At 38.2% G+C, this 13,311-nt stretch overlaps 1 protein-coding gene across 2 annotated transcripts; it reads right to left on the reverse strand.

Moving 5' to 3' along the window:
• Window positions 1-422: 422 nt before the first annotated feature.
• LOC146327069 (cationic amino acid transporter 2) lies at window positions 423-10,025 on the reverse strand. Of its 2 annotated transcripts, XM_084719481.1 has the most exons (14): window positions 9,987-10,025; window positions 7,714-7,785; window positions 7,403-7,435; window positions 6,629-7,010; window positions 5,912-6,067; window positions 5,195-5,360; window positions 4,932-5,068; window positions 3,628-3,850; window positions 2,721-2,857; window positions 2,525-2,627; window positions 2,299-2,432; window positions 1,978-2,144; window positions 858-966; window positions 423-771 (listed from the first exon to the last, which is right to left on the reverse strand). In XM_084719481.1, the coding sequence occupies exons 4-14, from the start codon at window positions 6,996-6,998 to the stop codon at window positions 638-640; spliced, it is 1,836 nt and encodes a 611-aa protein (XP_084575607.1). In that variant the 5' UTR covers window positions 6,999-7,010; window positions 7,403-7,435; window positions 7,714-7,785; window positions 9,987-10,025; the 3' UTR covers window positions 423-637. The 2 variants fall into 2 exon arrangements, with proteins under 2 accessions (XP_084575607.1, XP_084575606.1); XM_084719480.1 differs by lacking the exons at window positions 7,714-7,785; window positions 9,987-10,025 and having other exon boundaries at window positions 7,403-7,529.
• Between the last annotated feature and the right edge of the window lie 3,286 nt (window positions 10,026-13,311).

The raw sequence follows: 13,311 nt of genomic DNA on the forward strand, positions 1-13,311 counted from the left end.
GGAATACATTTAAAATAGATAATTAGAAAACATGTACAGTTCCCATATTTACATTTTTAAACAATAAACAATTAATAAAGTGAATTTAAAAACAGGACATTTCACAAGATTTTCTGTATCTACATTGTACGTGCTTGTGTACAGTTTAACTCTATATTTTGATATGTAAAAAAAAACAATTTTCTTGTTATTCATAATCATAATTAGAACTGTATAAATTCCAATAAATTTCTACATTTTACAAATGATATGAAAAGTGTAAACGTATTATTTAAGTAGAATAAAGTGGTAGTTATAACACAGTTGTGCCCTTTTTCTTTTTAAGGTGTAAATTACCTTGTGAGCAGATTTGGAGGCTCCGGGACATGGCTCTGATATTGATACAGGTCCAAAAATATGTCAGGGACCATTTCAGTCAATATTTAGATACATTACAAACTCCATGTACATGTAATAAAGTCTGAATGGAATAAAGTTAACAAGCTGACCCATCTGTCTGTTTGTCTACATTTCAACACTCGACAGGTGTCAAACACTGCACAGACAGATCAGCACTGCTGCACAGAAATCAGTAGTCACACATTTAAAGCAGTTACTTAATGTAACATCTCAATCTGTTTCTCTCTGCTCGAGCTGCTCAGAATTTCTCTTCATTGATGATGACGTCCTTTTCTATTTTGCTGCTGACAGTTTCAATTGTCGTCTGGCTGGCCATGAGACGCTTCCTCTGAATGCTGTTACGCACACCGTAGCCAAAATAGATGATTAAGCCTGGAGAGAAGATGGGGATCATTACAGTTCAGCAGCTAACTCGATAACAAGCCCACTAAACCTTTCAAGCAGAAATACAGTCTTACCCACTAACATCCAAACAGCGTATCGTAACCATGTGTCTGCACCTAACTGGATCATCAGGTAGACATTGATGAGTGTACTCAGTAAAGGCAGAGCTGGGACTAAGGGCACCTGTGAACAGAGGAAATAGAGGATGTTAAATTTTCTAGTTAATGTTTTCTAAGTCTTACACAATATATGGGTGTAATTGCTGTGATACAGAGCACATTTCATTACAGAGAAACCCCACCTCCTTTACATAAAAAGACATAAAACAAACACAATCAACCATAATGCAACATAGTGATATAACAATAAAAATTATGAACAACATATATTTATAACCATCATACCTTCACACAGACACTCACACTAACAATGTTCATACAGCGAAGTTAACACATGCACACAATTTTACCCACACATGAAACTGTTCATAGGCTTGAGAAAACAGGGAGGTTTTGAGCTTAGCTTTGAATGTAGACAAAGTTTTTGTAGACTGCAAGTCATCACTCCAGAGGACAGGTCCACAGTAACTACAAGCACCTTTACCAGCTCCTGACCTTATTCTGGGTACAACCAAAAAGCCACTGTCTGAAGACCTGAGAGGTCTAAATGCACAGGGCAGCTGAAACACGCAGTGGCTTAAAAACCAGTAGAAGAATTTTAAAGTGAATCCTCTGTTGAATGAAGTCAATGAAGCGATTGAAATAGTACTGTGATGATGCTTCCTTGCACTGGTAAGAATTCTGACAGCTTTCCTATTGAATGATTTGATAAAGCAGTGACGAGAGCATTGCAGTATTCTGATCTGTTCAAAACGAATCATGTATAGATTAAATTGTAGTGTGGCAAGGACTGACCTTTTGAGATAATTTGGAACTCGCTTGAGGTGGGAGGAGAACCAGTTTGGACGGGGCCTGATAATCCAATGGTGTAATACTGTCTGTGACTTAAGATTTCATGATCCGTGGTGTTGAACGCAACTGTGAGGCCAAGCATCTGTGTTTAATTTGAGGTCAGTGACTATTTAAACCAGGGCTGTTTTCACTTAGAAATTTGAAACTGTTTATACACAACTTTTTCAAGGATTTTTCCTACGAAAGGACGGTTTGACACAGGCCTTGTCAATTAAAATCTTACCATGAAAGATGCCTTGCTGGTATTTTGTGGGTGCCTATAGATGATGACTGTGCTGAGCACCAGGATGGCAATGAGGATGCACACAACCACAATACTCCACACTTCCATTTTGGCCAGAGCATCTATGGCTTTGGTCAAGGTGACACACAGTGCAGCTATACATACAACTGCAGAGAAAGAGCAGGTGAATGAAGGAGAGCAGTTCAGGGACCAGAAAGGCAGATGAATTTCGAAAAGCAAAGAAATTGTTGGTGGTCAAGAAAAGGTATTAGAGTTTGTGAGAAACAATTTAAGTGCTTGAGTAATGTTTGCCTTACGTACCACAGCCTACAGTCAACATTGTGACTGTTCTTGAAGTGGATGAATTGGGAGATGGTGGAGGGTTCAGGAGGCCAAACTTGGTCCCTGAGTCTTTGACCTGAAGGTCTGTGTCTTTGGGCTGATCCTCTTGGTACCTTGATTGCAAGAATAATGAATAGATGAGTAAAATTAATTGAGTTGTGTTCAGTATTCTGGGTAAAGCCTCAGTAATAAGTATCCAGTATACCTTAGTATTAAGATGCATATGGCCACGAGTGTATAAGCAAACAGAGTGCCAATAGACATCATTTCCACCAACGCCTCCAGATCAAACAGCAGAGCCATGACGGCTAAAGATGACAAACAAGCAGTTTGAGTTACTTCAAGTCCGTAAAACCTCACCGTGTATAAATCAAGCTGAGGAACAGCTGGAACATCTGTACCTGCCACAAATCCAGATGATATGGTAGCAACAGCCGGACTGCCCTTTGAGGTGACTTTGGTCAGCGGTCGGAAAAGCAGGCCGTCTCTTGCCATGGCAAACAGCACCCGAGGCATCGGGAACATCGAACCCAGCAGACTGGAGAGACAAGAAGGGCCAGTCAAAAGCCATCTCAATGGTTTCGGTACCTGACTCTGAGAGGCAGATTATCCCCTACAGCATCTCTATGTTGATTTGTCAGTCATTCCCAAAAAATTATTTGCTGGCGTTCTGTCTCAAATAGATGAGAGTTGGTTTATTTTATTTAGGAGAGGGTTTGTTAATGATTAATTACACAAGACCCTACCTTTTCCATATTAATTTAAGGCATATTACTTTAAATTGTTGAATATGTTGTTATGCCGAAAGCATTGGTGGGAGACCTGTAAAAGCAACAGTCACATCTCAGTTAGCTATTGTTGGCAAAACCCTAGCTAATTGCTCATAATTTACATTTTACATCAATCATAAGCCACCTAGTTTGCTGGTGCTGTGTTAATATTAACTTGCTTGCTTGAATGCAATCTAACCGTGTCGTTCAGTGTGGTACTAAAATGGAGATTATAAAAAATTAAGCAAAATGTTCCACTGTGCTGTTTGATGGTTCATTACCTTGATGGAACATTAATGATTTGCCCTGAACTTTTCTGAGGTTAGGTGAGGAGACAGCAAGTTAACATCGAAAGCAAGATTACAGGCAGTGAGTTTTATGTCACCAAAGTCATTGGGATTCATTCTCAGCAATGAACGAAAACAACTGACTGCCTAAATCTTCGGCCATGCCGGCAATTAACATGAACATGTTTAGTCCATGGATTACCACTTTATTTTTTCCAATGACCCCGACTGCACTATTAGTAGAGTCATACCTGGTGGACAGGGCGCACAGCGATCCCACAGCCACGGCGTATTTGGCAGGACCCCATCCAACATGTTCAAAGGCCACTGGCAGGGGGCTTTTTTCACTGAGCTCGTAGTAGGGCATCATCAGGGTGAGAGCAGCAGACACAGCAAAGTAGGCCAGGAAACAGATGAGTAATGAGGCCACAATGCCCAGAGGGACAGACTTCTGCGGGTTCTTCACCTCCTCACCTATAAAGAACAAAACAAAGATTATTTTTCATTAAAGAAGATTTATTACAGGAGGAGGAGGAACATCATTAACTGCTGATATAGCAGCAATAATGCGTGATACTGTGATAATTCATGACAATAACAAGAATTATTTACTGCTCTTATCAAGTAATAAATTGGTGAGTAGTAGGTGTTAAATGTTAGAAAGCTACTGCATCATCTTGAAAGTTAAGCTTTAGAGTTCATTACTGACCCTGCAAATAACAACAATTCTAGAACCATGGAGCAAAACACAGAAACATGAAAAGATTATCTACATATGTATGTTTATGTTTGTGTTTTGCTCTGGCAGATATATCTGCCTCCCCTCCCATTCAGACAGATTTCTACCCATCTTGGATCTCTTTCGGCCAATCACAACCATCTATTTAATAGAGATCTGTAGTTACACTTTCTAAGTATATCACACCGGGCTCACAAAACTTAGATAAAAGTCTGAAGCTAGGCAGTGCTGATCACTTACTGCATTGCCTGTTTCTCACCTCGAAAAACATTTTGTCATACTGTTAAACTGTAATTTGAGAGTGTTTGTGATCAGGATGCCATTTTTACGGTTTGAAAACAGCCCAAGCACCAACCCTAACTATTGTACGTTTTGTTGCTCTGACTAGTTGTAGGTCTGTCTACTTGGCAGAGACATTTTGGTCTGCACCTGTTGATATATAGTAGAATAATTAGTGGAAAGAGGGTGTCTCCGATATTAGTCAGTGGACTACTGTGTCTCAAGCTGGGCATTATGGGGCTTTCCATTTCGTTTTTTTTTTTGCAACCAGAGCATGCATAGCGCCAATAAGAGTGTGGGTGACAGTGCTTAGTTTTGGCTCGTCAATTTAGCATCCTGGTTGCAATCTTTTCTTGCATTACAACTAAACAGTTTCCTAAAATAATGTTTCTGAAAACATTTTAAGTGAGAAATAGGAAGTGTAAAAGAGTTTTGGGATGCTTGGTTTTTTTGACCCAGCATGTTGGATTTACATTAAAACATGCTGGGTGACTATATAATCACAAAGATACTAATGAAGAGACGTTCTTCTCTTACCTGTTGTAGCAATACAGTCAAATCCAACAAAAGCATAGAAACATGTTGCAGCTCCGGCCAGCGTGCCAGTAAAACCATAGGGGAAAAATCCACCAACTCCATAGATACTTGTCACATTGACAGCAGATGTCAAGTTTCTGCAGCAAGGAAAGAATATTATTTTGTGGTTATTGACAGCGTGATAATGAGAGCACTTCTTCTGTATTTACATAAGACAGGACACACACAAACACGTTCAGGATCATATTGCTCTTTGACATTACTTGTCTATTGCAGTGGCGTTTATCAGAGTCTCTTCACTGATTTGCCAGTTGGAGAGGTCACCCTTGATGAATCCAGAGATGGTCACAAACAGCAGCACCAGGATGTTGATTGCTGTGAAGATCTTGTTGATTGTTGTTGACTCTTTTACTCCAAATGCCAGCACACCTTCATGGGAAACAGAGTGAATGCACTTTATTTTACAGTACAGTCGCAAGACGTAACAAGCTGTACTTTGTATCAAATTAGACAAAAACCGTAAATAGTATGTGTTTTATTAGACAGTATTAAACCCTTTATGAGACCCTTAGCCTTCATTAGAGGGCAATTAATATCTAATAACAACAGAGCTGTTGTAAACTAAACTGTATTATTTCAAACTGTTAGACTTTATTTGGGGGGTAATTAGGGACACATTGCAACTGAACTGAACTGTAAATTAAAGTGAAATCAAATATCAGCTACGTAAGACAAGTGGCAGGTATGTGACTTCACCTTAGTTTACAGTACAGTTGTGTTGTAATGTGTCCTAAATTAACCTATAATTAAGTCTAATAAATGTCTAATAAATGGTCTAATGCTGACTAATAGTTTTGTTTAATTTGATACAAACTACAGCTTGTTACATTTTATTAGTGTAGTGTAAAATAAAGTGCAACCACAACTATATTGTATATATGACCTTTGCCACAATTACAACAACAGTGTCATCATTTTACCTGACAGTATCAAGATGAGAACAGCAGCAAAGACATCTGGGTAAGGTGCCAGGCCAGGTAGGCCCATGGCCGCGTGTGTTTCAAAGTATTTCGATATGTGGCCCCCTATGAGGTCGTCAAAGGTCCCACTCCATGCCAGCGCGACACTGGACGTCCCTGATAGTGCAGATAATGGCAGAGAGATGCAATAAACTAATCAGCCTGAGTCACCATGTAACTGCAGTCATAAACAGAAAATACAGATGGCAACATTTCCTTCTGTGAGTCTTTAACTCTTTATGGCTGAGTTATTTTAAACCACAATCATGGTTTATGATGTTTTCAACATTGAGCAATGGATCTCACGAGTAGAGATAAAACAGGAAGATTGTCAGTGAAGGAAACGCCAACTTTCACTGCTCAGAAAGACAAGAATTTGCTCTACAGCGGATGAAAGTTCACAAAGTGTCTCATTCTCAAGGTTGATCATTTATGGGTTTCATGTGAGCCAAACAAGTTGCATAAGAGGGAAATATATCTCACACACATATTTGAGCCAGGGAGTGTGAGACAGAGACTGAGTTGAAATATTTTGTCTGTAATTTTTTGGCATACACAGGCAAAAATTTAATTGTTATTTTAAAAAACAAAAGATAATATAAGAGAACTAATTGTCAAAATAGTCATCATTGAATAATAGACACTTTAATCATTTGCAATGCTTTATATCAGACTTGCCTATGACGTAGGAGAGTAACAGATTCCACCCAGTGATGAAAGCCAGCAGCTCTCCAACAGTCACATAGCTGTACAGGTATGCTGAGCCTGTTTTGGGCACTCGGGACCCAAACTCTGCATAGCACAGCCCGGCGAATATGGATGCCAGGGCGGCGATGAAGAAGGAGATGATGATGCTGGGTCCAGCAGTGTCTCTGGCCACCTCTCCAGACAGGACGTAGACCCCGGCTCCCAGGGTGCTTCCCACACCGAGGGCCACCAGATCCAGAGTGGTCAGACATCGGTTAAAAGTGGACTGCTCCCCCTCGGGCTCCAGGGGCTTCCTCCGAGAGAGGCTCACCAGAAAGGACCTTACCCCGCCACACGACATGCTTCTGAGGGTCTGGATCAGGAGGAAAAGATGTGGGCAGGTGGGAGTGCAGTGTGATGTTCATGAAAAGGGAGGTGTAAGCGGAAAAAAAGAGAAGAGGGCAGATCAGATCAGAGAACCTGTGAGTCATGCTGACCTGTGTCAAGGCACCATGACAGAAGAGCGTAATCTTAAAACTTTAAGAAGCTTTTTAAAACACATTTTCAGCCTAATTAGGAAATTACAAAATTAGCAAAGGGAACAATTTATTTTTGAAAACACTAAACTTGTAAACCACAAGAATTGTGCAAATTCCATTTTGTTGAAGCTTAATAGTGTTCATATGACAAAATGTAACTCAGATGACACATTGTAATAACATTTAACTGAATTTAAATGAAGAACAAAAGACTGAACTCACTCACCGCGTCTGTGTAGTTCCCTGCCTCACAGGTGTGCTAAGAAGAGACAATTAAAAGGATCCGTCATTCCCATAAATCACATTATTCTTTTATACGTGCACCTCTTTATCACTCCCCCTGATAGGATAATGCTGATACTTGCGACTTTTCATTGCCGCCCACAGCACAAAACAACGCCCTGCTCCAGACATGACTGCACTTTACTCAACCTTCAATCATTTCCTTGATCATTTCTGAGCAGATTCATTTATAATTTGTTTGCTCTGGCCTTGGCAATAAAACATTCTTTCCCCATTTGCACAGTGTGTTCTTACCTCTCATTAGTATCATGTCAGAGATAATCCCTCCACTCAGCTTGATGTGGGGCTGCTTGTGGTCAATCACTGCTACAGTAAAATGAAAAAATAAAATTAAACACTCAGAAACTTTAAGTTGAAATGAGACTTTTTCTCTCCACAACATATAGTGTGTGAGTGTTAGACATGCAGAGTGTCCCTTGTCTGAACAGAAAAACTAGAAAACTCTGTTTACATTGCCTGTGTCAACACATAAAAATGTATTTTAATTATCCAAACAACTACACCTGCTGCACAGTTTTTTAAAATGTTCTAATTTCATTGAATTTTAGTCCCTTAACCAGAAGTAATTTGGCTATTTATCCCACATCTGACTCTTAAGAAATAAACCAAACACAGTTTTGCCAACCTGTAATGTTTTGTTGAGATAATTTACTTTTCTTCTTTATATAAACTGCATGTTTGCATTTTGAGGATTTTTGATACTTTTTGGTTTTGTCATTATTTGGGTACTTGAAAATTAAATGGTTGCAATTGAAAATTATTAATTTGTTAACCATTATTCACCTTCACTTCAACGAGCTTACACAACAATTTTCGAGTAACTTTTCTTTTTGGTTTCTACAACTCAAAGATTCAAGTTTATCTAAAGAAGAAAAGTAGAATGTCTCAATAAAACTAGTTGGTGTAACATTTTCAAAACTCAAAAGTCTATTGTACATGGACATTTGTTTTCCTTAGTTAATAGTGAAAAATGTGACTTGTCTTGTGAGTAACACATGCTGGTCATGTAAGTAAGTGCTGTGGCTTTCATAATCTTTTCATGATTATGCTGTCAAGATAATCCTAGACTTTAAGGTACACATTCGTCTATGACTTTGGTTTTTGTCCTTCACAGAAAGAAACTAGTAGAAAGCAGAAGAAACTGAGAAAAACAAACTACACATTTAAAATAAAAAAAAAATTAGTAATTTTGACACCCATAAATAAAATGTGGTTATTTATTGCTTTTTTAGACAATACCCTCCAAAAGTATAATGTATGTTCTCTCTGTGTTTACATGCACATGTTGCTTAGAAACAAGCCTGTGGCCTTATCCATGCACACTGTAAAAATAAACTGGTTGAACTTCATAAAGTTAATGTCTGGACTACTTAAAATTTTTAAGACTGAATTTGAAAAGACAAGTTGAAGCAATTTTGTAATAATCCAAAACATCTAAACTTTTATAGCAAAATAAACTTTATATAAATTGAGTTGTATTCAGAAAACATGTTTGATACACCTAAGATGTTAAGTTGGACCAACAGCTCCTCAGTCACACTGACAAATAGATTTGATTTCTTTTCACATTTTCTCTGTTTGAAAATTCAGGTCTTTATTTTACACAAAGAACTGACAGTGGCAGCTGCTCCTGTTGGAGGAATTTAGTGATATAGTTAAATTATTAATTATTGATCATGTTTCTCTGTACAGTACATTCATTCAACTCATTATTTCAAGTCAAAAGACTTCAAGTTAGAAAAACTCAGGTTTATAAGTTCTGAAGTGTTCTGAAAAAAAGAGGAAATTTATTTATTGAAGTAAATTAAACTTTTAAAAACTTGCATGTTTATCTTAAGTTAATGAGAAAAGAATAGTTGATTCCACTAAATTGCTGTAGGATTTCTTAAAGTGTACGTTGTACCTCTCCTGCTTGTCTTACAGGAGCCGTGTCCCCGTCTCTACCTGAAGGTGTGAGCTTGCCAGACTAATGGTTACTGTGTGAGTTAATGAAACAGGAGGACAAAGCAGCTTTCATGGCTTATGCAGGCAGCAGGCTGCACACTTACTCTTTGAGAGGGTAGTTTTCGCCTTCTCATCTACCATCAGGGGATTTCAGCTCACCTAATCCCTCCTGGCATCTACCTCAGCAGGCAGGAGGTGAGTGGAAGGCAGCCTTGTGTGTGTAGACGGTCGAAGTACCTTTGACCAAACTTAGAGCTTAGTCTTCCTATCTGTAGATCTCACCAGTAGAGATACCACTTACAGTGGGACAATGGAGTAATGCTTAACTAAATAACAGCTACTACACGTGAAGTGCAGATTTATGTTCAGAGGGTTGATCTGTATCACTCAGTTAAGCTTATTTATGTGTCATTTATGGCAGTGTAATGTGCATTTAAAGTAACATCTCGGATGCAGTGTTACAGATGAATACAGCTGTCCAGCTTTAAAATTCACAGATGCAAGTTAAAGCAGAGGTCAGAGGTCTGACGGTAATTTTCTTAGCAGATCCACAAGTTCTTTACCTTGACTTCAGTCCCACGAGGAGTGACCGCTGACTGTGGTGGAATCAGCGCAATGGAAAAATATGCAAAAAATATCCGTGCAGTGTTGACTTGGATGAAGGAAACATGATTTGTACTGCGATATATACAAGTCTGGCCTGTGTGACCCTCCCACTCAATGGACTTACTAACAAAGTAGCTATTCTCACTCCCGACCAGTTTGGACCATAATGTGCTCATTATTGGATGGAAGGCAAAGGGTGAGAACTGTGAACAGAAAATCCTATTCAGAATTCCAAAAATGCTTTTGTACTCGCTTCATTTGCTGTTTGGTTTGGTTTTCACAAGTTTTCATTTCATTTATTTTTAAATGATTGAATTTCAGTGACAAATTTTAAGGAATATAACCTGTTTTTGGGATTGAATGGTTCTGAGAAATTGCTACAGATGGACATGTCTCTCCATGTAGGGGGGATCCCTCCTCTGTGGTTCTACCTGAGGTTTCTTCCATGTTTTTTTAAAAAAAGGTTTTTCTGTATTGTTTTTTCTTGCTTGATCAAGCGTCTAAAGGACAGACAGTGTTGCACACTGTGCAGTAGCAAATTGTGATTTGTGATATTGGGCTATATTAAATAAAATTTTATTTGTCTGAACTGGGAAAACAGACAGTATTCATCTGTAATAATTACACAAAATTGTTGATAAAAATAAATTGCTTGTACTTTAAAAAGAAAAAAACATGGAGATTGTGAAATCATGGATGCACACAAAACTTTTATGAATAATATATTATAATATAATATAACTTTATTTAACTTTAACTTTAATTATTATTGCAATAATTTGAATATCTAATTGATTTAAATAGAGAATTTACACATTTTCTGTAAATTGTACTAGTCATATCAAGCTTATTTTGTGCCTTGGGGAAGTCCGTGAGTTCAGAAATGAGGGTCAGGTTCTCATGATCAGTGTGCAATACATTTTCAAAGCAGAGGAGGTCAGTATACAACAGCTCCATTTCACCACTGATGCCTCCCACCTTCATCTGTGTTTACCTCATATGGTCCCCTCTCATTCTCGTTCCCACTCTCATTCAAAGAGGCTCCACAATAATATAATAGGAATAATACTTGAGAATAAGAAAAAAAAAACAATCCAAACAGCAATATTCCCATCTTAGCCTGGGTGTGTTATCAACCTTGCATGAATAAAAAGTGTTCTTCTGTTCACACAGTAATCTGAGGTCAGTAGTATCAAGTTCATATTGATAGTAACCACAAAGCCAGTGACACTGTGGATGGCCTCCAGTCAAACATACTGAGTCATGCTTCTGCTATGTGTGGCACTGAGCTGTCTGTAAGCCTCACTCTGTGCTGTTTCCTATAAGTCACATCTCCTCATTTCTTATGCCACAAATACACTACCACCACAAAATATCACCAAGAGTTTTTTAAACTCTCTGCATAAACTGTGGGCTAAATATAAACTACAATAATATTAATTTCTGATTTCATACATGAAACAAGTTTGCATCAGAGTGTATGGTATTTTCAGCCTCCATGTAATTTGTTTCATATTTTCACATTTTTCCTGCTGTAGTTCACAAATCTCTCAGGCTCTGCCTCCCCCGCCCCCCTAACAGTGTGCCTCTCTCCCCCTCTTACTGGAACAGATGCCTGACAGGACAGAAATAGAGTGAGCGAGCTCTCACATCAGTGCCAGAAGCTCCCCTCACATCTGAACCCTCAGCCCTGTGACAAAGTTCAGAAATTCTGGCAAAGTGTGTGTGTGTGTGTGTGTGTGTGTGTGTGTGTGTACCGGGGGGCATTCTTTTCATTGAACAGTGACAATTTGTGTTTTAAGACTCATTCCTTCAGCACTCCAGACAGACAACACATTTGATCACACTGGGACAGAATAAAACAGATTTTAATGCAAAGTGCCCTCTAGGGTGCCCCTCCAGTGGTGAAAAAGTAATGCAGTGCCATAAAACTGACCTGCAAGTACAAGTCCTTTTTTTTTTGGAAACTTATTACTTTCACTCCACTACATTTCAAAGACAAATATTGTACTTTTGACTCCACTACATTTCTAGGAAGGTTGTTGTTACTTTTCAACTAAGCACAGCTTTGAAGTCAGCTGTTGGTGTTTTTTCTTTTCTAAAATGCAATTGGTCACATGTTGTGTTCCTCACAGAAGGAAACCAATCACAGTAGCTCCTCTCAAATGGGACTGATGTAAAAGCAGAAATATGTCCAGGCGCTCTCTGTAACAAGCACAAGCAACCTCTCCCTCTTTCATTCAAACAAAAAGCGGTAATGGTGACGGCAGGAGAAAAACAAAATTAAATCTCAAGATGTTATTATAATTATTAATTATTCCAGGTAGCTTTTAAAGTTGGATTGTTTTTATTGGGGTGAAAAATACAACATAATTCATGTATATACTGCCTCTGAAGACAGAAAGAAATCTCAGTTATTTAACAGACTTGGAGAACTCCTTACAGTCAGCTTCAATCTAATTTTATGATGTGATTTTAATACAGTTACATCAGAAAATGACAATAACTGTCCTTTTTGTTTTTGATTGCATTACTATACTGGAGTTTTTATTTCTATGGGCTTTGTGTAGCAGAGTGGTTCTACAAGCAGGTCAGTGCATCATTAGATGGTTTCAGAGAGTTACAAGCTTCTGTAAATGCATCATGAAAACAATACAGCATGTACTGATATTAGAAAAATGTACTTTGTAATTTGTACTTTTGAGTACTTAAGTATTTTTAAAAACATGTACTTTGAATGCTTAAGTATTTTTAAAAGCAAGAACTCGAGTACTTTAACTCAAGTAAATTTTGACTGAGCAACTTTCACTTGTAGTTGAGTAATAATTCACCAGGAGTATCTATACTCTGACTCAAGTACTGGGGTTGAGTACTTTGTCCACCACTGCTTGTATCTAATGTCCTTTTCATTTTTTCCACCTGCCCCTCAAACAGCCCGAGTCTGCCACAGGAAACTGTCAACTTCCAGTCATAACATGAATGTGTTGTGTTAATGATGGTTTGCCTATTTATATTCATCTATTTATCTATTTATCCATATATATCGATTTGTATTTTATTTCTATGTTTTTAAAGAACGATACATGTTTTGTCGACTCGTTTAAGGCAAAATAAAGAATGAAAGCTGCTTGTGTCTGTTTGTCAGATGCAGCAGCTGCAGAAACAACTGTGCGTAAAACTGCTCATCCTCTGTGAGTTAGACTTCAGTTAAGACTGGATATTTCTCGGTCACGCACGTTTAAAATAGTATTGGTAGTAATAGTATTCTCTTTACCGTAACAC

This window comes from Lutjanus erythropterus, chromosome 5 (assembly GCF_056507025.1).
Source record: "Lutjanus erythropterus isolate fLutEry1 chromosome 5, fLutEry1.hap2, whole genome shotgun sequence".
NCBI lineage: Eukaryota > Metazoa > Chordata > Actinopteri > Lutjaniformes > Lutjanidae > Lutjanus > Lutjanus erythropterus.